The sequence below is a fragment of the Strongylocentrotus purpuratus genome, unplaced genomic scaffold (assembly GCF_000002235.5).
Source record: "Strongylocentrotus purpuratus isolate Spur 01 unplaced genomic scaffold, Spur_5.0 spur5_scaffold_15, whole genome shotgun sequence".
In the NCBI taxonomy this organism is placed as follows: Eukaryota; Metazoa; Echinodermata; class Echinoidea; order Camarodonta; family Strongylocentrotidae; genus Strongylocentrotus; species Strongylocentrotus purpuratus.
The window spans coordinates 31,882,003-31,905,907 of record NW_022145600.1 but is presented as its reverse complement, the minus strand read 5'-3'; the positions used below and the strand labels follow the sequence as shown (position 1 = coordinate 31,905,907).

The 23,905-nt window shown below is 38.4% G+C and overlaps 2 protein-coding genes across 2 annotated transcripts; both read left to right on the top strand.

Annotated features, from left to right (window-relative positions):
• Window positions 1-1,034: 1,034 nt before the first annotated feature.
• On the top strand, window positions 1,035-9,216 carry LOC587337 (U4/U6.U5 small nuclear ribonucleoprotein 27 kDa protein). The gene is made up of 8 exons (XM_787069.5): window positions 1,035-1,159; window positions 2,221-2,292; window positions 3,867-3,924; window positions 4,217-4,285; window positions 5,087-5,148; window positions 5,828-5,907; window positions 6,821-6,885; window positions 7,214-9,216. Exons 1-8 carry the CDS (start codon window positions 1,123-1,125, stop codon window positions 7,266-7,268), a joined length of 498 nt encoding a protein of 165 aa, XP_792162.1. The 5' UTR covers window positions 1,035-1,122; the 3' UTR covers window positions 7,269-9,216.
• Window positions 9,217-12,618: 3,402 nt separating this feature from the next.
• On the top strand, window positions 12,619-17,048 carry LOC587315 (probable tRNA(His) guanylyltransferase). Its single transcript, XM_030986213.1, is given in 8 exon segments — window positions 12,619-12,695; window positions 12,698-12,748; window positions 12,751-12,766; window positions 13,300-13,476; window positions 13,934-14,103; window positions 14,713-14,801; window positions 15,660-15,767; window positions 16,824-17,048. Coding segments are annotated over 8 exon segments (735 nt in total). The 5' UTR covers window positions 12,619-12,664; the 3' UTR covers window positions 16,917-17,048.
• The last annotated feature ends 6,857 nt before the right edge of the window (window positions 17,049-23,905 follow it).

Sequence of the window (23,905 nt, the reverse complement as noted above, 5' to 3'; positions counted from 1 at the left end):
TTACGCCACTGCCCCTGGAAGATGCCCCTGGCATGTTTGCCCCCCCCCCCCATCCCAAACTGCTTCCGGCGCGCCTGGGAGGGGGTGTGGGGAGGTGCAACAACCCCCCCCCTACCCCACACCTGTTAGGATATTTTGGCTTGTCCGTAAAATTGCGCTGCTGTCGGGAAAATGAGAAAGGGGGGGGGGATGAAAAAGAAAGGGAATGAAAAGAAAGAGGAAAAATTAAGGGAAAGTAAGGAAAAGAAAGAAAAGGAAAGTAAGGAAAAGAAAGAAAAGAAATATAAGAGGATATTTTTTTAAAGAGAAAAAGGAAACAAAAGAAACGGGGGGGGGGGAGAGGAGAGAGAGGGGGTAAGAGCCTGAGAGGAGAAGGGTGGGAGTAAAGAGAGAGAGGTGAATGTTGGGTGGAGTCACCACGCCGAGGGGGCAAGAAAGGTACTCAAAGATAATTATGTTGCTGTGTAGGGTCCGCTGTGTCGATATTCTTGCTCAATCCTCGTGTACTATACCAATGCAGAAGTTTGAAGTCGGTAAGATGTATTATGTAGGTCGGCTGGCAATTTATTTCTTCCCTACTGTGACTTTTAATAGGACGAAGAAACATTTTTGAAATTTTTCTCTAATTATTTTAATGAAACGTCGAAACTGAATTCAGACGAAGATCAAGAGTCGAAAACAATACAACGAATCGTCTTCTTTCGATCTCTATAATAACGTCAAAGCTTTCGCGCTTCGCGCTGGAGGGGGGCTGAATTCAGCCCGGACCCCCTCCCCTGGGGGAAAAACAGGGGGAAAAATTACCTTTTTGGGGAGGTGGTCCCCCTCCCCTGCACTCAAAGGGGGGGGGGTGCGATTTTTCAAATTTTTGAGGGCCAATTAAAAGAACAAATTCCTGGATCCGCCACTGGAAGAGGGATGAGTTTTAATCACTGAACTGAAAATAGATTTTCATTTTTTAATTTTTTTTTTATACAAAACAAAATCGACCCAAATTAGTGGCCGAGTTTTTCTTGGTGGAAATGAAGCTGCGATCTGAAACTCAAAGCTAGCTGTACGTGCATTGTTACTCGATCTAGTCAAGAAATTCACTCTTTCTGAAGCACCGTAGTCACTGACATTATGGGTAGAAGTAGGTCCAGATCACCTAAGAGAAGAGGTAAGATTCTGACACCCCATTACATGGATTGTCCTACTGTTGATAGTTTTCTTTCTTTTTTTAGGACAACTCCAGCTCCAGGAAAAACACGTCGACTCTACGGCCTACATTAGGCAGCGCTACCTGAGCTTACCAGCTCACTTCCCCGGCCCGAACTCCCCGTGCATATGTGGCCTTCGCTTCGCTAGACCGGCCGAGGCCGAGTGTACTGCAGTACATTCATGCAATATTTTGTAAAACCTGCTGTATGACACACATAGGAGCATCACTATCCTGGCTGTGTAGTAAAACACACAACACTGACCACCAGTAGGCAGTAGACCTACATTAACGTTACATATTTAACAGACTGCTGCAGTACGAATACTTTTAAATTTAATAAATGGACTCTTGATTAATTAAATCGGATAGGCCTAGGCCTAACACCCACACATAGGAGCATCACTATCCTGACTGTGTAGTAAAAGCTGTGCTTTTGATTCTCAACATTTCAAACACCACTGTACAAAACTCAACTGATTTCACTCAAAATCGGTACTCTAGGTCTAGTGACAATCAATGACACCTAAATAGCAGTAAAATATATTTGTTTTAACTTACTGATGTTAAAAAGAATAATTTATAAAATCAAATTGTAAGTCTAGTGTCAAACTTTGCTTACAGCTGCCTCGACATGATTGTGTACAGTCTATGCGATATTGTGTGGTGTGTATATTTGTGTATAGACTTCTAGGTCCCTGCCTCACAGCATGTATGCAGTGCTAGAGGTCAATACGCTTTAGCATTGACTCTATATGCTTTGCTGGAGTGCTAGAACCCATCATTCATCACAAATACTTAACGAATGGTACTTACAAGTTTCGTTGGTGGAAATTTCCTTGGTTTCCAGACATCTGAGGCTGAGCCTACTTGTTTGCTGTACCTTATACTAAGTGCGCCACATCCCTCGCATCATCCCACCTACATGTACCCCCGCCCCTGAGCGTTTATGTATTTGTGCTTGCCAACTTTAACATTAATTACTGTTTATGAAATAATACACTTGTTTATTTTCACCGTAGAGAGGAGACGTTCAAGGTCACTTTCACCCAGAGATCGAGATAGAGACCTAGATAAGCGCAGGAGATTCACAGGTAAATGAGCAGTACTTGTGCATACACTGACTCATGTGCTTTGTAAACATACAGGCCCGAATTCACAAAGGAGGCTCGTCTTTTTGCGTGCATCATACGACGGGTTTTGACACAAAAATGTGTCAAAACGCGTCATATGACGTACATAAACCTTAGTTTGTCGACAAACCTCCTTTGTGAATTCGGACCTATGAGTTCTCCTGTGTCAGTGAGACTCTCAGCACAAAGACTCTACATTATTACTACAGTATTACTAAACCAGAAAAACCTGTATTAAAATCGTTCAGTTTAAGGTTTATGACCAAATGACCATGATCATTTCAGTTTGTGTACATTATACAGTGTACCTTTAAAAAAAGACTACCGTAGCCCCCACCAAAAAAAAACAACAACAACAACAGTGACTTGTTAGAGTAGTCTACTCATAACTGATTAACTTTTATAGAAGAAATGCCAGCTCACCATCTGATTGCTTGTCTACATCTGGAATTCATTAAAAACATGGAATTAGCTCAATTTTTATTTTATTGTGTATATTTATATAAATGCTATTTTCTGGTCCCATTTATCCTTTCAATGTTAAACATTCACATTTGATTGTTATATTGATGTAATTTTTGTGTGGATAAGAAACTTCAAACTCAAACACTCACACTCAAGACGACACGTTGTCGTTTATTATTTTAGTTCATAAAGTGGTAGAGGTGAGGAGTTCCATGTATTTTGCACATGCAGGTTAATTTTTTTGTGGAGGTTAGCCTCTGCATTTACTGTCAGTCTTGTATTGAGGAAATGTATTGTTTGTAAAAAGAGGTCAATAGAGGTCATTGTTACATTTACATACCAGAAGAGGCAAATTGAAGAAAAAATACAAACAAGGAAAAGTGGATGTATACGATACAGAGCTTGATATTGAGTGCTATGGTAGATTTAATTGCCATTTGGTTTGGTACATGTAAGTGCTTTTTTAATTTCATGAATGTCTTTGTTTTTAACAGAGAGACGTCGCTCTTACTCTAGATCAATTACAATATCACCAATGCTTGAGAAATAAAAAGTGAGAGAAAGAGAGAAGCGAAAACAATTAAATATCGCTGATGTTACCGGAGTTTATGACAAAAATTAAGCCGTCGGAAAGAAATAAAGAAACAAAAGTAAGTCCATTATCACCTGCGCTTGAGAAATGCAAAGAGCGAACGATCGCAGGAGAGACAGAAGCGAAACCAATTAAATATCTTTTGATTTCTATCAATTCTTATAGTGCATTCTATATCAAAACCATTCCGGCACGCAATATCAAGAAGGTAGTCGTTGCCGATCTCGCTTTTGTTTGGATGGCCCATTCACGGAGCATTCTAGAATGCACCAAAAATGCGACCATGATGACACTATTCCGGATGTAACAAGTCGTTAAGTACCGCACTCTAGCAATATTCTGGAATGCGGATTAACAGAACAATGGATTCTGAATGGGGCATTCTACGGGCATTCCGAATGCGTTCCGAATGCCAGTTGAATAAATCTGTGGCGCCTAAATGTTTTTGTAATTTCATGAATGTCTTTGTTTTTAACAGAGAGACGTCGTTCTCACTCCAGATCCAGATCACCTGTACGGAGGTTTAGGAGATCAAGGTAAGGTTCTAATTGGTTTACATTTTGGTTTTTTTTTCATTTTTGAACCTTTCTTCCAGAGACAAAGTACCTCTCTTTTTAGATAAGGTTAATGTTGCGAATAAGACAAATGTTTGTTGAGAATATGCAGAGATATCTAGAGATATCAGCTATTTGACGTCACTCTAGTTCTATACATGTAAAATAACTTGTAACTGTGACAGTTTCCGTATCCTGTATCGGGTGATAGTTAATTGTTCAGTTTTCATTGATTTTGAGATTGACAGTGCTTTCCATATTCCACATCCTCTAGGTCAAGATCCAGATCACCTCGGAGGAGAAGGTCCCGCACTCCATCACCAAGGAGGAGAAGGAGAAGCGAGTACGTCTTTCATCCTCAATTGCTTTATTCTTCAAATGCTGGTTTTGCTTTATTATGAATATCTCACAGATTAAATTCTGTCAGAACATTTGAAGAAAAAAATGGAATACAATGTGAGGGTCTATTTGTGTTGGTAATCTGAAGTTAAATAAAAGTTTGAATTCCCAAATGAGGATGATGTATTTAAAAGGGGAAATGGATTTGTGCAGTTAATTCTTCTCTAATTCACACAATTGCTGTACTAAATTAAAAGCATGAATTCAATGTGATGGTAAGCCGTAGTAAAGTTTCTTGGTGTTCATTACAATTTCAAAGTCTGCACCTTGTTGTTACATGATTTTAATTGAACGTTCCAAATGTTTGGTTATATGAATCTTCATTCAAACTGGTTCAATGATTGCCTTCCCAACCCTAATATGATTCTAATGATGTACATATTATAATTAGATTAATGCCTGTAGTTGCGATTTATGTAGCGCCTTTTCCACTGGATACAAAGAACTTTGAGATGCCATCCATGAGTTGGTGTTAAAGTTTTAATATATATACATGTATAGTGTGCATCAAAATAAAGTGTACCCAACTTTGGTAGCTCCTAATCAAAAAGTCATAACCAATATGACTTTGAAAGCTATTTCATGATGAAGAGTAATTTGATTTCTGTCCAGTAATACCCTATTCATAATATTTCTGCTACGGTTGACTGAGCACCAGGGTCTTTAAAAGTGTTATCAAAATCACCTTGTACCAATGACTTCAGTTTATTGATTCAATATCGTTTATTTGAATTTACTTCTGCAGAACTCCAGAAAAGCCCGGGCCTAGTGGAGGAAAGCAGGAAGCAGAAATGCCAGAAATTGATGGTAAACTAAATGCAATATCGTCCGTACTTATTGGTAGATAAAGATAAAAGTGACTCTGCACTGTCAAACCTCTGCAAACTTCAGTGGAAGAAAATGATTTCTGGTAGAAGCATCCCATGTTATCCTTCATTGTTTTCATTCAAACTAAGTTTTCATACACTTATATATGTAATCCTCTAACTTCCTTATCTCTGGGTGTTTTTCTCATTTGGAAGTCTATGTATATATATTATCCAACATTCTACATGTTTAAACTTATTTTGAGTTTAAGTTTTGGTAATGAAATTGCATTTTTGAGACTGGCTTGAATTAAATTCAAATTGTTTATTGTGCAATATATGGGTTGTTTGGACCTGCAAAATATATTTTTTTAAAATTTATCCCAAAAAAGTTTACTGGAAAATGCTTTTGCTTACACTGAAAAGCACAACTCTCATTTGAACATACGAGACCATAATATGATAGGATGATAAGCTTGATTTCCTCAATTTATTACATATTGCTTAGCTTACATTTACCACACCTAAAATTGTTTGGCAGATATCACTTAAATCGTAGTGCTGAACATGAAATTCAAGTTACATTTGATTTGTGACCACTCCTGTTTGTCTCTGTCAGACCCCAAGATAACCTTGAACCTAAAACCTCATCATGTTTTGTGTCTTGTATGTGAATTTAGAGAAACAGTTGGAGGACATGACAGAGGATGAGATTGAGATGATGAAGGTGATGGGTTTTGCTGCCTTTGATACAACCAAGGTGAGTCAACATGTTAGTACACAAATGGGAAAGTTTATGCTTGTCTTTTGTGTCCATTAAGCTTTTAAGCCATAGCAGTTCAGAGATTTCTAATTTTCTAAATTCATTAGTTTTCCCTCCTCAAAATGGCAACAATTAATCTTATTTTTCACACTTTCAAACTTTGAAATATATAATGTTTATTGAATGAAGCAATGTGAAGAATATTGCAAAATTTAACCCAAAATTCTTTTTGTGCCAATTTGTATATAAAAATAGTGATGTTATAATTGCATTGCCAATTTAGAGACTTCATTAATGATTAGTTACAATTTAATTACTCTTAATCAAGAACGGCGCAACGTGCTGCATTGAAAATAAACTCAGAATTTTCTGTGATCTTTCCTCTCTACTCATGTAAAATGTAAAAACCCTAGCATTCTGGATCAAAAGATAATGCAAAAACGTCACTATTAAAGGAGACACTTAACTACTAAGCCAGGGGTGAACAAATATCATGGAATACTGAGTAAATGGTACTTATCATGGAAAGTGTCACCATCCTTGATGTAACCTTTGATTTAACCTACAGTACATACAATTATTAGAAATATTAAAATCTTTGATATAGTTGGTAATGTATGGGAAAAAATACCTTTGACTTGCCAGAGCTTATCCATTTTGTCTGGTCAAGTCGAAGTAATCAACTGTTATCTTTCAAATTGGCAATGCTGATTGTCTTATTTAACGACTAGGTACTCTTTCCCAATGGCAAGTCATGTATGTGAAATGAAGAAACATGAATGTTGTTTATAATAGCTCTAAACATTGCCAAGTCGTATAAATTTTCTATGTTTATAGTTTTATATGTTAGTAAATAATTGATTAGATACATACACATACTACCAGATTGTGTTTATTTTGCTTTACACAGGGTAAACGTGTGGATGGAGCAAATAATGCATTTGCTGCTAATATACAAACCAAGAGGAAGTATAGGTAAGCATTGTAGTGACTGTACTTTCCCTTGCATTTCTTTTGTTTCTGCTATGATTATTATTCAAGCAATGGACAGTGTCATCTGCCTTTGCAAAATCAGGTAATATTTATATTCTCATATTTTTATTGTATACCTGTACTTGACATATGAGTGGTCATGAGGACTGTTATCATAAAACAAAACAAAGGCACAGAATGGCCAGGATAACCGATGATGCAAGTAACTGTCAGATGTGCAGAAATTTGCAAGAGATAGGAAATTACAGTCTTATTTTCAAACATTTTGTGTTACTATTGACTTTGTTTATTTATTTTGTCTTTGTTACAGGCAATACATGAACAGGAGAGGAGGCTTCAACAGACCTCTAGATTTCATCGCTTAGAATTTCTCATGAACTCAATCATTTAAAAGTGAGTGGTGAAGGAGTACCCAGGTTCACTACATCCCAACTCACTCGCAAGAGACTTGTCATATTTGCACAAACAGTGCATGTAGCCTTCAGAGATGTGGGATACTTACTGGCCTCTGCAGGACTACCGTTCACTTGGGATTGCTCAAAGAACATCAAACATTTTTGTGCAGAGGAAAGTCTCTTCTATTAGGATTTTTACTTCAAGTCGTTGACCTGTCGGTCTTAATCTTGAACAAGTATTCTGGATGACCGATACTCCCGATCGGTGGCAAGGTACCCCGTGTGATATCCTGATCCTGTCTTAAGAATGTACCACTGTAAATATAGTTGTATACTCTTGCAGTCACTGTTATATCTCCGCAATTCCCTGATGTCATTGTCTAGAGTATGTGATTTATTAAAGCACATGTTCTTTGTTCCTTTTATTTATTCATAAAAGAAAAGAAGTAGAGCAGAGCAAGAAATCACTATGGTTTGAAAACGGCAGGGCTGGTCTCTGCCTCTTAAACCAGCCCATTAAAATAGAAAAAGAAAGGTAAATTACATTAAATTAAATTTGTAGGAAGGGACAAAGTATTTCCGTTTCAGATTATTGGTCTGAAAGTTGTGGAATTTGGTTGGTACAGTTTTCACACCACAAAATAAAAGCTCCCATGGTGTTCCCATTTTTTCTATCACTTTCAATCAAGCAATTCGGCTCGACAGTTTAACCCAGTAATTTTCTACATGATACTATATAAATTGTAATCAGTCCTTTCTGAACTAGAATTGTTTAGACAGTTTTTTTTGTTTAATGTCTAATATGTGGACTATGTTTAGTAGTTAATTTTTTACTTAGCAAAGTGAATAAAGTGTGATGCAATGAAGACCCTGCAGACCTCTCTTGAAGCATGTGCCAACTAATGTGCAAATGTTATGAGAGTGACTCTGTATTGATTTTTGAATCATAATAATAATAAATAATAATAAAAACGTTACTTATAAAGCGCTTACCACCAAAGTCTCTAAGCGCTATACACACAAAATAGACTGATATTCATATTCATGAATGTTACCTGATATTTTATAAGCTGTTGTACAGTATAAGAAATTTGAAGATACTCTACACATTTACATACCGTAGCTATTCTAATCTCTAACGAGCTGAAGACCTTAATGAGTATATCTTGTCATTAATTGGTCAAACAATTGTTGGTCCCAAGTAAAGTTATCCCTAACCCTATACATTGACTGCTATCGAACACTGTGTAGATAAAGAACTATGATAAGCGTGTGGCTAGAACTTGCAGGGGACAAGTCAGGCTTTCTTACAGAAAGAGGAGTTAAGTTCCCTCCCTCAAATTTTATGTACTGTAAGCTGTATCATAAAATGGGTTGCTCAAATCTCAAAGCTATAAAATTTACTGTTGCCCACACACAGTCATATTCCATACTCAGCCGAAAATCTGAATTTACAGACTTTTATCCGTACTGAGATTGGAGTACAACGGAGTCGTTTTTTATATTGTATAGTATACAATTGTGCTGAATGTCAAGTTCATGTAAATGCTACCTGTATTGGTTTTGATAAAGATATTGCTCCTTCAGTTTTGCAATTCTAAGCAGTCTCTTTAGTCTCTTTGATCTCTCTAGCTAAAATAATTTTATATCTTCAAAAAAGAAAAGATTTATAGACAAACAATAGGTGGGTCCTTAAGAATGTTTTGCCATTGTATAAAACTGTTAATTTTCATGTTTCTTTACGTGTACAGTCTATGACATGTTTTTATTTTATTTTTCCTTTTTCCTTTTTTATACAATATCATTATTATTTCCAACTTAGAAATGTATTGCCCTGCATATACAGATTCTTGTAATGGAAATCTGCATATGTACATGTATGAGGTTATGCGAGTAAATATTTGTTTTTTCCAGTGAATGTGTTGCATCGTGTTTATTCTTTCTTTTTTTAAATTTTCTTCTCACCACACGTCGTTTGCACAGTGTGTCTGTTATCTTAAATCTGATTTAAAGGTAAAGACCAGTATTGGAAACCGTACGCCCCAATTTCAAAAAATGAAATGGAAGCTCTCATTACCAATCATGTGAAAGAATATGTTTTGACTAATACATGATGATAAAAAATTTGCCGGGAAACCGCCTACTAATTCATATATTTGGTAAATTTGTTTCTCTCATGGTCTGTGAGAGATATAGGGTAGTCCCATATACATCTTTCTGTGTATAGTGCTTGTAACTTTACGAAGAATGGGCCAAATTTCTTATCATTTTGAGGATTCCAGAACCTTGCAGATGCTAGATGCTAGATGATCAACCTTTTCTGATCGATTCCACAACGTTTCTTTCACAATGCAATCGCATGACCATAACTGGTCTTTACCTTTAAGGAGTATTTCACCCTGATAATAATCAGCAAAACAAGAGAAACAAATTAGTGAAAGTTTGAGCAATATCCAATTAGAAATGAACAAAAGTTATGAATTTTTAAATTTGTTATCGGTGAAACACAAATTGCCAACACTGAGTTTATAAAACCATTCATGTATTTGCAATAATTATATTACGGGTGCATGAATGATTGAACATTTTCTTAGGGGAAAAGATAGAAATTCTGATTATTTTTTTTTTTAATAGTTTTTAGTACAGTATAGTAAATGGGAGGAGATCTCGAAAGAGATGTCACTGAGTTGCCAGTTTGTGTTTGATTGATCACAACTTCAAAACTTTTCAATCTTTTTATTTTTAATTGGATTTTGCTCAAAATATCACTGGCCTGTTCTCATTTTTCTGTCTCTATTATAACAAACCTAGTATCAGAGACAGAAGGGTAGTGAAAGAAAGATGACGGGTGAAAGAGATGGGCATTGGGCAGTAAAAGACAGAGATTGAGACGGAGTAAGAGTAAAGTGGAGAGAGAGTGAGAGAAATTAAAAAGGAATTAAAAAGAAGGAAGAATGGGAATGAGATGAGTCAGATAATCTGAACAACAATCAAAATTGTCCTTGTTATGTCTTATATCTTGTAGTGCTTGATTGAGATGGGGTGTTTTTTAATGCTTATATCTGGGCTTTGTCCAGTATGGTGGGAGACATCATTATGGGAAGGGGGAGGTGGTTGTGAATATTTCATGGATTGAAGACTAGCCTGTATTCCTAGGTTGCACTGAAGTAGATAAATCACTGTTTTTGTTTTGTTAGTACAAAGAGAAACGAACCTTGGAAGTTACATGGTCCAGAGGGTGCACATAATTCAATGTATAAGTTCCTAACCAAATCTGGTAAAAAAAACGAAATTTCTTATTTTGCATTATTAATATACTCTGGCATGATTTTACAAAACATGCAGTTGTAAATTCTTTTTGATGTTAGATGTCGGCGTTTATATACTTCATATTCAATTTGAGTGTTTGGTGATTACATTAGTGTAATCTAATGTTTATTAATACATGCAGTGGCGTAAATTTCGCAAGGACTCAGCCACCCGCTGAATAAGCGGAGCGAGAGGGGGGGGGGGGGTAAGAGCAATTTTTTTTTGGGGGGGGGGCCTGGAAATGTCATCGTTTTTTTAATTTAAAAAAAAATTAAGGGGGGGCGGGTTATAAAAAATTACACACATAAACAAATTTGAGGGAGGGAGGGGTTTAACCCCACCCCCCCCCCTTCCGCTGCGTACGCGCCTGAATACATGCAGGAAATTACAATTACATTGTAATAAGAGGGGTCTCGAGTACTGTAATTGCCCTAGCAACACCCCCATTATGCATCCAACACCATGTACGCTACAGTTTATAGTTTTGCCATTTATGTCAACGCTTCAAAGCTACCTTTCTAATGTCGAAATCGTGAGGGAATAGTATCTTTCATTTGCTTCTCGAATTTTAGTGGAATTCCCCACCAATTAACTGTCATAAAGAACGCAACATGATGAAGTGATTTTCAATACCGTTTATATATGAATGACAAAGAAAGAGCTGACTGAGCGCCCTTGCCTCTCATCTTTTCTCGCTGATATTCGACTACCAAGTACCAGGTCCAGGCCGTGGCGTTATTCGACCCCGGAGCTTCAGGCGTCGCAAGAACGAGCGCAAAGTGGTGAGTACCGGCGATGTGCAGATTAGTTTACCACCAGCAGTACCATGCCACCATGCAGTGTCCGTGTGCGAGCACGAGTTTGGGGAAATGAAGGAAATAAAAGAGAACATGTAAAGTGATAATAAATGAGTTTGCCATATCCGACCTGGACCAGATTTGCACCTTGCGAATAATAAGGCAAAAAAACACAAAACATGTTAGTCTATTACACTTAAATTTAGCGTCCTGTTTTTTTGAAAAACAGGAAGGAGGAGGTGCTAGGTGTAGGTGGTGAGTACCGGCGATGTGCAGATTAGTTTACCAGTAGTCAGGCAGTGTACGTGTGCGAGTTTGGAGGAAATGAAGGAAATAAAAGAGAACATGTAAAGTGATAATAAATGAGTTTGCCATAGACTGCCCTGGACCAGTGTAGTAGTATAGTACTATATTTGCACCTTGCCAATATAAATGTCTGTGTGTGTGGTGGGGGGGGGGGGGGTAACTCCATGGAAGCTCTGATGCTGAGCTTCAGGTGGTGCATCGAAAAACATTCAAACAGCGGGTTCAGCCACATCTCAAAATATGCAAAGGGAGTAATTTCAATTTTGACTTACTAGGTTGCTCGACTCCTCTGGGCATCTATCTGGCAACCGGCGAAGAGAAAGTATGCATGCATACTTTCTCTTAGCCGGTCGAATCGACGATACAACATGGAAGAATCGTCAGGGTAGGACGAAGAATCACCCCCTTTTTCCCATCGAAGACTTGTCCAAGTTATAATTTCAAGTTGCCAGATACTGTAGATGCCCAGAGAAGTCGAGCAACCTAGTAAGTCAAAATTGTAATTACTCCCTTTGAATATTTTGAGATAATGTCACCCAACACGCTGTTTGAATGTTTTTTGATGCACCACCTGAAGCTCCGACGCCTTCGGCATCTGCGTCGGAGCTTCCTGGAGTTAGGGGGGGGGGGGGGGTGAGATTTTGATTTGAATTTTAGATTGTAAACTAATCTAGACTCTATGTCTAGTACATGAAAGTCAAACAAAAAGAGCTGGTGAAATGTTTTATTTGGGAGACATGGATTTATCAAAAAGATTTTTGAAAAAATAAAGTGTTTCTTTTTTACCATTTTAAAATTAAAGATAGTCTAGACCTAGATCTAGGTCTATGTCTATGTTAGGAAAATTCACAACATTTTCTGTGAAAGACAATTTTTTGGTCTGCAATAATATATCTTTATCTCCCAGGTTTGTGACGCACACATCTCTTCTTATAGTGCTCAACAGACAGTGACATGGCGAAGAGCAAGTTTGAGTATGTTCGTCAATTGAGACCCAAGACAAACTTCTACCAAATTCTTGGATCGTCATCAGAATAGATGAAAGAACTTCCACAAGTAGGTCTTCAGGTCTAGGAGGTGTACTTTTAACACATACAACTGCGCATGCCATCGTTGAGACAAGTTACATATCAATTGGCACCTTTTTATGCATCCAATATGAAAGAAATTTAAGTAAATTCTCAAGATGAGGGTAGGTCGATTTTACACACCTGCAAAAATTCATTTTGTTCAATTTTTCTTTTCTTCAATTGATAAAGTTATTCCAGAAGAATTTCAAGATTAGTTAAGTGAATGTTCAATATGAAAAAGTCTAGAGTAGTTAACAAAATTAAATGTTACAGTTTTTAAGAAATAAAATTTGATAGAACCCCCCAAAAAACAAAAAAAACAAAACAAACAAACCAACAAACAAACAAACACGTTTACTGTATACCAGTACATATAAATAGGTACAGTGTTATGTAAATATTCTAAAAAAGAATGAAACGCCGATAATACCAAACAACAACAACAACAATAGAATAAAATTTAATCAGAGTCCTTCATTTTTACCTGAACCGTTCATGATTTACTTGTCATTTTTAAAGGTTTTCAGATATTCATGGCTTTGAGAAACCCAACGACCTGAGAGGTCTTTCGCTGATGTCGGAAGCTGCTACTAGTGTAATGACCGAGTTCAAGGACATCATCTTAGCATATGGTCAGAGTGATGAGTACAGCTTTGTCATGAAGAAGGATACTACTCAGTATGGGCGCAGAGCCAGGTACTGGTAGCTGTTGATAAAGTACACTTGTAGTGGCATATATTGGCAAATGAGATAGAATTTGTGCTGAATGAAACCTTGAAAGTGGGAATAGAAGTTTTTTTTTTATCAGCTTTACCTCAAAGCATTTATGTTAAAAAGGTATTACTGAATTACTGTATTTTTGAATATTTGAGGAAGTATAATTTCAATAATTAAATAAATATATTGTGGATTAAAAGTCAAATTGCCAAAAGCAGTGTATTGGAAATTACAACATAAGAATCTGATGTAAATTACTGACTGTTATGGTGAAAATAAATATTTTGAATTTTGAATTTTGAATTTATTGGAATGAAATATAATTCTACATTTTATTCCTTCAAATTATCTAATAATCATTGCTTTAATTTAAATTTTTGAACTATCTTTATCAGAAGGCAACCTTTGTTTTCTTGTTTATTGTACCTCCATCCAGCAAGCTAGCTACTACAGTATCATCCCTGTTTGCATCATCGTTTGTCTTCTTATGGCCCAAGTTCTTCCCTGATATGCCTCTCCAGTATCCTCCAGCGTTTGATGGTCGGTGCGTCCTCTACCCATCAAACAAGAACCTTAGAGACTACCTCAGCTGGAGACAAGCAGATTGTAAGTGGAAATCCTCATTCACACTTAAAAGATACTATGTTTTCCTTCATTTTTGTAACCCTTGTCAAATTTTTGTGTGAGATTGTGACATGTACCAATTATGTACATGGCATTCTTCATTTATTTTTGTATTGTGGAATATGTGATTATGTTTCATGTATTTGTCTTCCAAAAACGAAATTATTCTCGCAGTGATGTCAGAAAGTTTCTTATAGTTATTCAAAAAAATGTTACTACAATGATCAAACCGGCCTTGTAGGACACCTTTCTTCTATGGTCAACTAATCTACAAAGATGACATTTCTTGTTTTATGTGTGTTTTTTTTCTGATTCAATTTCCCAAAGGATCAAGTGTATGTAAAACTCACCTGTGCAAGAATCATTCTTCTTGAGCAGTATTTCTATGAAGTTCAGACATGGTTAATTTTACTGTTAGTGTTACTTCTTGCTATTTTAGGTAATAAGTCTGTGAACATTTAAACTTATGTTATCTGTATTGATATCTTTTATGTAAGTTAAAGACATCTACATCTACTAACTGATGATGATTAGCATAGTTACTCACAAAAGATGGTGGTAACCTAATTGTTGCTATCTTTAATATTTCAGGTCACATCAACAATCTGTACAATACATGTTTCTGGACTCTCATTCAGCGAGGAAACTGCTCACCTAAAGAGGCAGAAGAGAGACTTAAGGTTAGTGTGGATGCCATTTATTGTAATACACAAATTTTCCTGTCTAGATGCTGAGGTTGTTCAAAGCAACATAGTTGTTAAGCTATGAAGCACACTGTTGGGATAGAATAATGCAGTATCTTGATTTTTTTTAAGGCGAATTCGATAACAGATTAGACTTATCGGAAAAGGTGCTTGAAATTACAGGCATATCCAGAATATGCATAGAGTTGCTTCACGTTCCAAAGGCATTGTCCTGTCCCGTCTTTTGATATGTTCTTCTTTTAAAGTCTCCCTTTAAAGGGATCCGGTAACTTTGTTTCAGATTCTGAAACAAAATCCTGGATTTAGCTCATGCTGCAATGATAATTATAAACCTTTAGGACAGTCAGGAACCCTGTGACTTTTACAAGCCGATCGCCTGTCTGATTATTAAGATATTTATGATTGTAATTACAAATTTTGAAAACTGTTTGCCAAACGGTTTTCATAACACTACAGTCTATTGGGGAAAACGAGTATGGTAAAACCAGTCACTCAAAGATTTTTACTTTTTTGAGGCAATTCTTCATCATTTTGAAGCGCGATTCTTTTAGGGCTTCAATATTATACCATAATGACATACACTGATAACTAGTAGGGCCGTGCATCTTAGATTTAACATTGTTAAACTATGCCTTTAAACTGTTGAATATGGTATGACATGCATTTTCACCTAGACTCCAACCTGATAAATCATTGGTAGCAAAAACTATTGAAATGTAATATTACTGTGATAAAGAAATTACTGGTATTACTATTAAGACATTTTGATATTGTATTGGTGTATTTAGGATGCTCTCTTCGTTACCATAGTAACATTTTCTGTTTGTATTGAAGGGGACTGTTTCGGGTGACAAGAATGAGCTCCTCTTCTCCCAGTTTGACATCAATTACAACGCTGAACCTGAAGTATTCCGGAAAGGAACCACACTCACGTGGAACACGGTATGAATTACGAATGCTACAATATGATATTCAAAATTGTTCCAATATTGTTCATCTAGGAAAATATGTTCAGAACTGGGTGTTAGCTTTGGAAAAGGTGATGTATTTGCCTTGAAAGCATTCAAATAATATCCTATCATACTGGAGAGCCAGGAGTGTCATATATGACAGAAATTATCTGTAATGGGCGATCTAACTACACAGGTTTTCGCACCTTCATGGAAAGCCCCGCATATTACCTTTGTAAATATAGTTAACGTTTACTGTTACTTTGTATACTTTGATTTTTATATTGCAAAATAAATTGAAATGAATTGAATTGAACGATGATTAGCACTTCCAAATCAAGTACCCATTAATATTATTTTTATTTTTTTCCACATAGCCATTTAATACATTCAGATCAAGGGTGTACTACAGTGTATGTAGTTAGCTCCTCTCGGGATAAGTGCAAACGTTACAAGTGCTCATAGTTGATGAGTGCCCATTGACAAGAACTCGATCCATCCATGGAATGTGGAAAAAATTCTCTATAAGTTGGTTTGGTTTTGCTGCTTTGATAAAATCTTGATAGCCCTCCATATACCGGAGTGTTGGCTCAGTCAGTAGAGTGTCCGCCTCACAACCGGGAGGTCGTGGGTTCGAACCCCGGCCGTGTCATACCAAAAGACGTAAAAGATGGGAGTTGTTGCTACCTTGTTTGGCATTCAACAATAAGGGATAGAGCAACGTCGACTGGCGCTGCTCAGTGGCTGCCGGGCTCACAATCAATTGGGCAAAAGAATTTCCGTTTCGGTTAATAAAATTTGGAGTGGACTATTAGGCTATTATTATTATTATTATTATTATTATTAAATGTATATTCCTTTATCTCTGTAACATTGTATTGTTATGAATACCCTTTCTGAGTCGTTGCTTAAAGCTGATGAATAAAAGCCAGCTCTGTGCGTAAGTTTGCCCTGTCCTGATGCAAGATACATATAGTTTGTTAGCAAAAAGCTTTATCCTTTCAGATTGCATGTGAATGTGATTCGTTTATTTTCCTTTCTATTATAGGTTGAAGAAGAGGTGCTATGTGGACAAGGAACAGAGTTTGAAAAGACAGTGACAAAACAAGAAGAACAGTTCAGAAAATTCACAAGGACATAATTGGAAACAGTTTTTGGACTGAACATCCAGAACTGCTCGGAACAGAAGTTAGATGACCCCTATGTATGCTCCAAAATGTCGGACGATAAACAGGGTTCTATGTATGTATGTAAAGAGGACTTTTCCAGGAAACATGGACAATTTGGGCTCCATTATCTTACAAACACTACCAATCGAGGCAGACAAAGTCTAACAGAAGTTTTTCATGAAATCAAGTTGAAGTATCTATTCCACACATAACATGAGGACAATGTGGCTAAAGTGAAATCAGTGTCTAACACTATGTTGAGAGATTCAACTACTTACTCATCTTAGGCATCCTGTTTTCTTATCTACAAGAATTTACATGTTCATTCTTTCTTAGCCATTGGGTGAAATAACCAACCTAAACCTAATGAATTGAAGCCAGCACTGTGCATACGGAGTCGGGCTAACTCGGACCCGGGGACAACACGGCCCCGCTGCAAAGTGCTCAGTTTTTGCAGGTTTAGGGTTAGGGTTAGAGTTAGGGTTAGGTTAAATGACAAAAACTGACCGTTTTTGCAGCAGGCCAAGTTGTCCCTGGGTCCGAATTAGCCCGGATCCGTGCATACCTGTGCTCTGTTGAAATGCAACATAGTTTGTTAGCAAATAGCTCTATCCATTCAAATTGGATGTGGAGTGGATTTCCTGTGTGTAAAAGGAGAATTAAATCCTGTGCATATTGAAAACCTCATTTTGAATGTAGGTGAAAACCAGGGATCCCATCGTAAAAGGAAAGTTGCAATTGATCGCCATTGAACTTCTGCCTTCAAACACATTCCGTATAAACTAGTTTCCTCAATGGTGTATATTGTGCAAAATCTATTCAATCTTGACAGGGTCATACGAGACAAGAACACAAACTAGTAACAAGTTTCCTTTTTTTATACTCGTTGAAAGGAAACAAATGACCCTGGAAATCAGGTACACATGAATGGTGAATAACATAGTGGTTCCTTTCAAAATAAAAGAGAAATTATGTTTTTATTAATCATGTGCTAGATCTTTCTGATGCTAATTTTTGGCAATCCCATTTTCTATTGTTTTTAAAATCTGTGAAAGGTGCATTACTTGCTGTGGTATAGTGGTCCATTCAGTTGACTCTCATTCCAAGGGTTTAGAGTTCAAATATTAGCCCGGCACTAATGTCCTTAATCCCCATAATCCACATTTGCCACTTTCCACCCAGGTGTAAATGGTAATTGCTGGGGTAATGATAATTGCAGACCTCTTAGGAAGAGCAATATTGAAACTGACGTGGCTACCCAAAATTATTTTTTATTTACCTGCATTTTTTTTTTCTGAATTGTAAGGTTTTTTTCTTCACCAAATGAATAATGAAATCAACATGTTTCTTTTCTCTTTTTATTTTGTGGAAAGGTTCTGTTTTGCTTCTAAATCTTTTTTTTTCTATCTTTCTTATATTTCACTTTGAGTTCCTTTCTTTACTGCTGTCTGCCCTTGTTTCTGTTTCCAGACAATTATCCATTCATGCGATCAAATAATATTTTCTAGTAGTTTTTATCAGCTTGTGGAAAAAATCATACCCAATTTTTATGAGAAGGGATGTTGAACGTTCATGATTTAATTTCTTGTCTCAGACTTGAAGAACAGTACATATTTCTGCTCTTATGGAAAATATTAAATATATATTACTTATAAGAATGTGGTCCACATACTATATGAACTCTGTGTTTGTGTTTATCATTTCTTTTCCAAGATAAATAGTTGAGTCAGGTAGCCGGTGAGTGAGAAAGGAGAGAGGAAAGAGGGGGGGGGGGGGGGGGGGGGGGGGGGGGGGGGAGAATGAAAATCAAAGAAATAAATGGTTGCATAAATGGAAATACATGTGCATGATAGATGAAGTAAAGAATGAGGTTCATGGGGATAAATAATAAATACTTTAAAAAAAGGCTAGAAACAATGGGATTTTAATAGAAACTGAAATAATGACATATAAATTCAAATTCAATTTATTGATTTCAATCCAAAAAGATAAGGTCATTCTCAAATAAGAAGACATAAGACACCGAGAGAGGCAGGGGGGGGGGGTCAATGAATTCTGAGAGCTTGAAAAGGCAGAGTTACTGGTTCCAATTGATTTCAACAATCATTAGGGACTTTTAGCATGTAACATAGTGGACTGCTTTGTGTGACATACTTTTAAAGCCTGTGACGTCCTTTGAAGGCACTGCCAGTGCCTTCGAAGGACGTATAAACACCTGCAGTCCACTTTATGTCAGGTGCAAATCTAAAAGCCTCTATTATATCACGAATTTCCATATCTCTGTAAGTTTTGTTTTATTTCTTTAAAATAAGGTGCTAAATAATTGCATTAAGTTCATGATTTGATATGGGCATGCAGCTGTCGGGACTTGACTCCTCTTCTACTACAATATGCCTGGAGTAGAACCTTGAGAAGCCAAATGGTTATTATAATCATGAAGAATTAAAACTGCATTTTTTGCAAATAGGAATAATGGTTGCTCTCCTCAAAATATTTTTGAAAAAATTGCATATTAATTCAGACAGTGATGTCGTGGAAGGCTGCGGCATGCAAGAAATTTGAAAATGATCCATCCCCCCCCACCCCCCCCCCCCAGGCGTGGATCCAGGATTTCTTAGGGGTGGGGCCCAAATTGAAATCAATTTGAAATTGAGTGTGCTGAAATATGAAAATCGTGGCGGTCAATATTTCGCGCTCAGTGGGGGGGGGGGGGTGCAGTGGCGGATCCAGGGGGGGGCCGAAACGACGCGGCGCCCCCCCCCCCCCTATTGGCAGCGCAAAATAAAGAAGAAAAAAAAAAGAGGAAGAAAAGAAGAGAAAAAAGAAAGGGAAGAGGAGAAAAAAAGGAGAAGAGAAAAGAAAGGAGAAGAGAAAGGAAAAAAAGAAGAAGATAAAGAAAAAGCCCCCCCCCCCCTCCTCCAACTCCGGGTCAGAGGGACCCATTTGTGTTCCCTAAATTTCCCGATAAAGAGTTACTTTTCACGAACAAAGTCCGGCCCGCAATACACAAAAATCCGCCCGTACTGACTTTACACACCGGAGATAGAGGGGTGCTTTCAAAGAGAGGGAACATACAGTCATGTGCGTACCCTGGATAACACTGAGTGTGTGTGCAGTGGCGGATCCAGGGGGGGGGGGCCCGGGGGCCCGGGCCCCCCCCCTGAGAAAAAATCATGTAAAATCACGTGATTTTTACGATTTTTGGGGTTGGGCCCCCCCCCCTGGCGCTCAGGGGGTTGTGCAATTGAAATTTTTTTGAGGATCAAAAAAAAAAATGTGCTCACTACCCCCCCCCCCCCCCCCCCCCCCCCCCCCCCCCCCCCCCCCACTGAGCGAATTTTTGGCCGGCGCGTTTTTCAAATTTTCGGGAGCAAAAAAAAAAAAAAAAAAAAAAAAAAAAAAAAATTGTGCTCTGTACCCCCCCCCCCCCCCCCCCCCCCACTGAGCGACTTTTCGGCCGGCGCGAATTTCAAATTTTCGGGAGCAAAAAAAAAAAAAAAGCCCCCTCCCCTAAGAAATCCTGGATCCGCGCCTGGTGTGGTGGGGAGGGGGGGGGGTGGGGAAAAGAAAAGTCGGTGAGAAAGGGGGAAAGACAATGAAATGGCGCTAAGTGACAGTAACGACAAATATGGGAAAACTGTAATCGGGAGATTTGGGGTCATTCCAGAAGGCTTGGCAAACGTTATTGCATAGAGGGGGGCCGGGCCGGCCGCATAAAATCTCGAGCCGCGGATTCAAAGTTAAACGTTAAGAACAGCCCCTGCGGTCATCACTCTTTAGTGAGAAATTTGAAAAGGTCACAATATTTTGGATGTCTTTTAAATAGAAGTTATATACTCAACAGTCAAATTTTAAATTAACGGTAGGGCCGCTTCACAACTCTTATTTTGCCCTTCATTTGGATTCAGCTCATATCGACTCGCTTGTGCTTGTATTTGAACTCATGTTGGTAGTAATCATGGACAGGGGCGGCAATCCTGGGCCCGATATGGGGACACGTCTCCCAGGAAATTTAGAAATATAGCTGAAAAGAAATATAGTGGAAAGAACGTATATATTGGGCTTAGGGATTTTCTAGAATGCATCATTTCAGCATTCAACATTGCAAAATCTCGCTTGGTCGCTACGCCCCGCCCCGGCCCTTGCCCGATAACACAAAACTATGACGCTCCCGGCCGTGATTTATCCATGGTTGGTGTAATAGATCTTTTTTCCCTTTCATTTCTACTAACCTAATTGTGTGCAATCACAATCATGATTGTTTCACTTTCCCTTTAAAGCAGGCGCGTAGCCAGGGGCGGTAAGGGCAGTAAGAGGATATAGGACGAAAAAGGAGCAGACAAAGAAACATTTTTGAAAATTCTGACAAATCGAGAACGGTACAACGAATCGTCTTCTTTCTCTATTAATTTAATGAAATGTCAAAGCTTCCGCGCATCGCTCGGGAGGGGGGCAACTGCATTCAAACAAGGATTAAGACTCGAGAATGGTAAAACGAATCATCTTCTTTCTCTAATAATTTAAGGAAACGTCAACGTTTCCGCTCTTCGCGTGGGAGGAGGAAAACTGAATTCAAACAAGGATTAAGAGACGAGAATGGTAAAACGATTCGTCTTCTTCCTCTAATAATTTAATGAAAAGTCAAAGCTTCCGCGCTTCGCGCGGGAGGGGGGGGGGGGGAACTCAATTCAGGACAAGGATTAAGAGACGAGAATGGTAAAACGATTCGTCTTCTTCCTCTAATAATTTAATGAACCGTCAAAGCTTACACGTTACGCGCGGGCAAAGGAAAACTTAATTCAGACAAGGATTATGAGTCGAGAATGGTACAAAGAATCGTCTCCTTTCCCTTATAATTAAATGAAACGTCGAAGCTTCCGCGCTTTGCTCGGGAGGGGGAGGGGGAAACTCAATTCAGACATGGATTAAGAGTCGAGAATGGCCGGTAAAACGATTCGTCTTCTTTCTCTAATAATTAAATGAAACGTCAAAGGTTTCGCGCTTCGCGCGGGAGGGGGGGGGGGGGGGACTCAATTCAGGAAAAGGATTAAGAGACGAGAATGGTAAAACGATTCGTCTTCTTCCTCTAATAATTTAATGAAATGTCAAAGCTTTCGCGCGGGAGGGGGAGGGATTCAATTCAGGACAAGGATAAAGAGTCGATGACGGTACAACGAATCATCTTCTTTCTCTAATAATTTAATGAAACGTAAAAGCTTCCGCGCTTCGCGCGGGAGGGGCAGGGGGAAACTCAATTCAGGAAAAGGATTAAGAGACGAGAATGGTAAAACGATTCGTCTTCTTCCTCTAATAATTTAATGAACCGTCAAAGCTTACGCGCTACGCGCGGGCAAGGGAAAACTTAATTCAGACAAGGATTAAGAGTCGAGAATGGTACAAAGAATCGTCTCCTTTCCCTTATAATTTAATGAAACGTCAAAGCTTCCGCGCTTCGCGCGAGAGGGGGGAACTCAATTCAGGACAAGGATAAAGAGTCGATGACGGTACAACGAATCATGTTCTTTCTCTAATAATTTCATTAAACTATGAAAGGCCAAAGCTTCCGTGCTTCGCGCAGGAGGGGGGGGGGGGTGAATTTAGTCAAGTAATAAGAGTCGAGAATGGTACAACAAATCTTCTTTCTCTAATAATTAATGAAAGGGCAAAGCTTCCACGCTTTGCGCGAGAGGGGGGGGGACTGCATTCAAACAAGGATTAAGAGTCGAGAATGTTACAACGAATCGTCTTCTTTCTCTAGTAATTTAAGGAAACGTTAAGCTTCTGCGCTTTGCGCGGGAGGGGAAAAAACTGAATTCAGAGAAGGATTAAGAGTCGAGAATGGAACAACGAATCATCTTCTTTCTCTAATAATTTCACTAAACTATAAAAGGTCAAAGCTTACGCGCTTTGCGCGGGAGGGGGAAAACTGAATTCAGAAAAGGAATACGAGTCGAGAATTGTAAAACGATTCGTCTTCTTCCTCTAATAATTTAATGAAACGTCAAAGCTTCCGCGCTTCGCGCGGGAGGGGGGGGGGGGGGGGGGGGGGGGGGGGGGGGGGGAGTCAATTCAGGACAAGGATAAAGAGTCGATGACGGTACAACGAATCATCTTCTTTCTCTAATAATTTAATGAAACGTAAAAGCTTCCGCGCTTCGCGCGGGAGGGGGGGGGAAACTCAATTCAGGAAAAGGATTAAGAGACGAGAATGGTAAAACGATTCGTCTTCTTCTTCTAATAATTTAATGAACCGTCAAAGCTTACGCGCTACGCGCGGGCAAGGGAAAACTTAATTCAGACAAGGATTAAGAGTCGAGAATGGTACAAAGAATCGTCTCCTTTCCCTTATATTTTAATGAAACGTCAAAGCTTCCGCGCTTCGCGCGAGAGGGGGGGAACTCAATTCAGGACAAGGATAAAGAGTCGATGACGGTACAACGAATCATGTTCTTTCTCTAATAATTTCATTAAACTATGAAAGGCCAAAGCTTCCGTGCTTCGCGCGGGAGGGGGAAAAACTGAATTCAGACAAGGAATACGAGTCGGGAATGGTACAACAAATCGTCTTCTTTCTCTAATAATTAATGAAAGGTCAAAGCTTCCGCGCTTCGCGCGGGAGGGGGGAGAGGGGGGAGTCAATTCAGGACAAGGATAAAGAGTCGATGACGGTACAACGAATCATCTTCTTTCTCTAATAATTTAATGAAACGTAAAAGCTTCCGCGCTTCGCGCGGGAGGGGGGGGGGAAACTCAATTCAGGAAAAGGATTAAGAGACGAGAATGGTAAAACGATTCGTCTTCTTCTTCTAATAATTTAATGAACCGTCAAAGCTTACGCGCTACGCGCGGGCAAGGGAAAACTTAATTCAGACAAGGATTAAGAGTCGAGAATGGTACAAAGAATCGTCTCCTTTCCCTTATAATTTAATGAAACGTCAAAGCTTCCGCGCTTCGCGCGAGA

Excerpts from the sequence above, each read along its gene's own strand:
- LOC587337 (XM_787069.5), top strand. The coding sequence starts at position 1,123 with ATGGGTAGAAGTAGGTCCAGATCACCTAAGAGAAGAG. Across the intron at positions 5,149-5,827 it reads AGAAATGCCAGAAATTGATG|AGAAACAGTTGGAGGACATG; the intron begins GTAAACTAAATG and ends ATGTGAATTTAG. Across the intron at positions 5,908-6,820 it reads CTGCCTTTGATACAACCAAG|GGTAAACGTGTGGATGGAGC; the intron begins GTGAGTCAACAT and ends TGCTTTACACAG.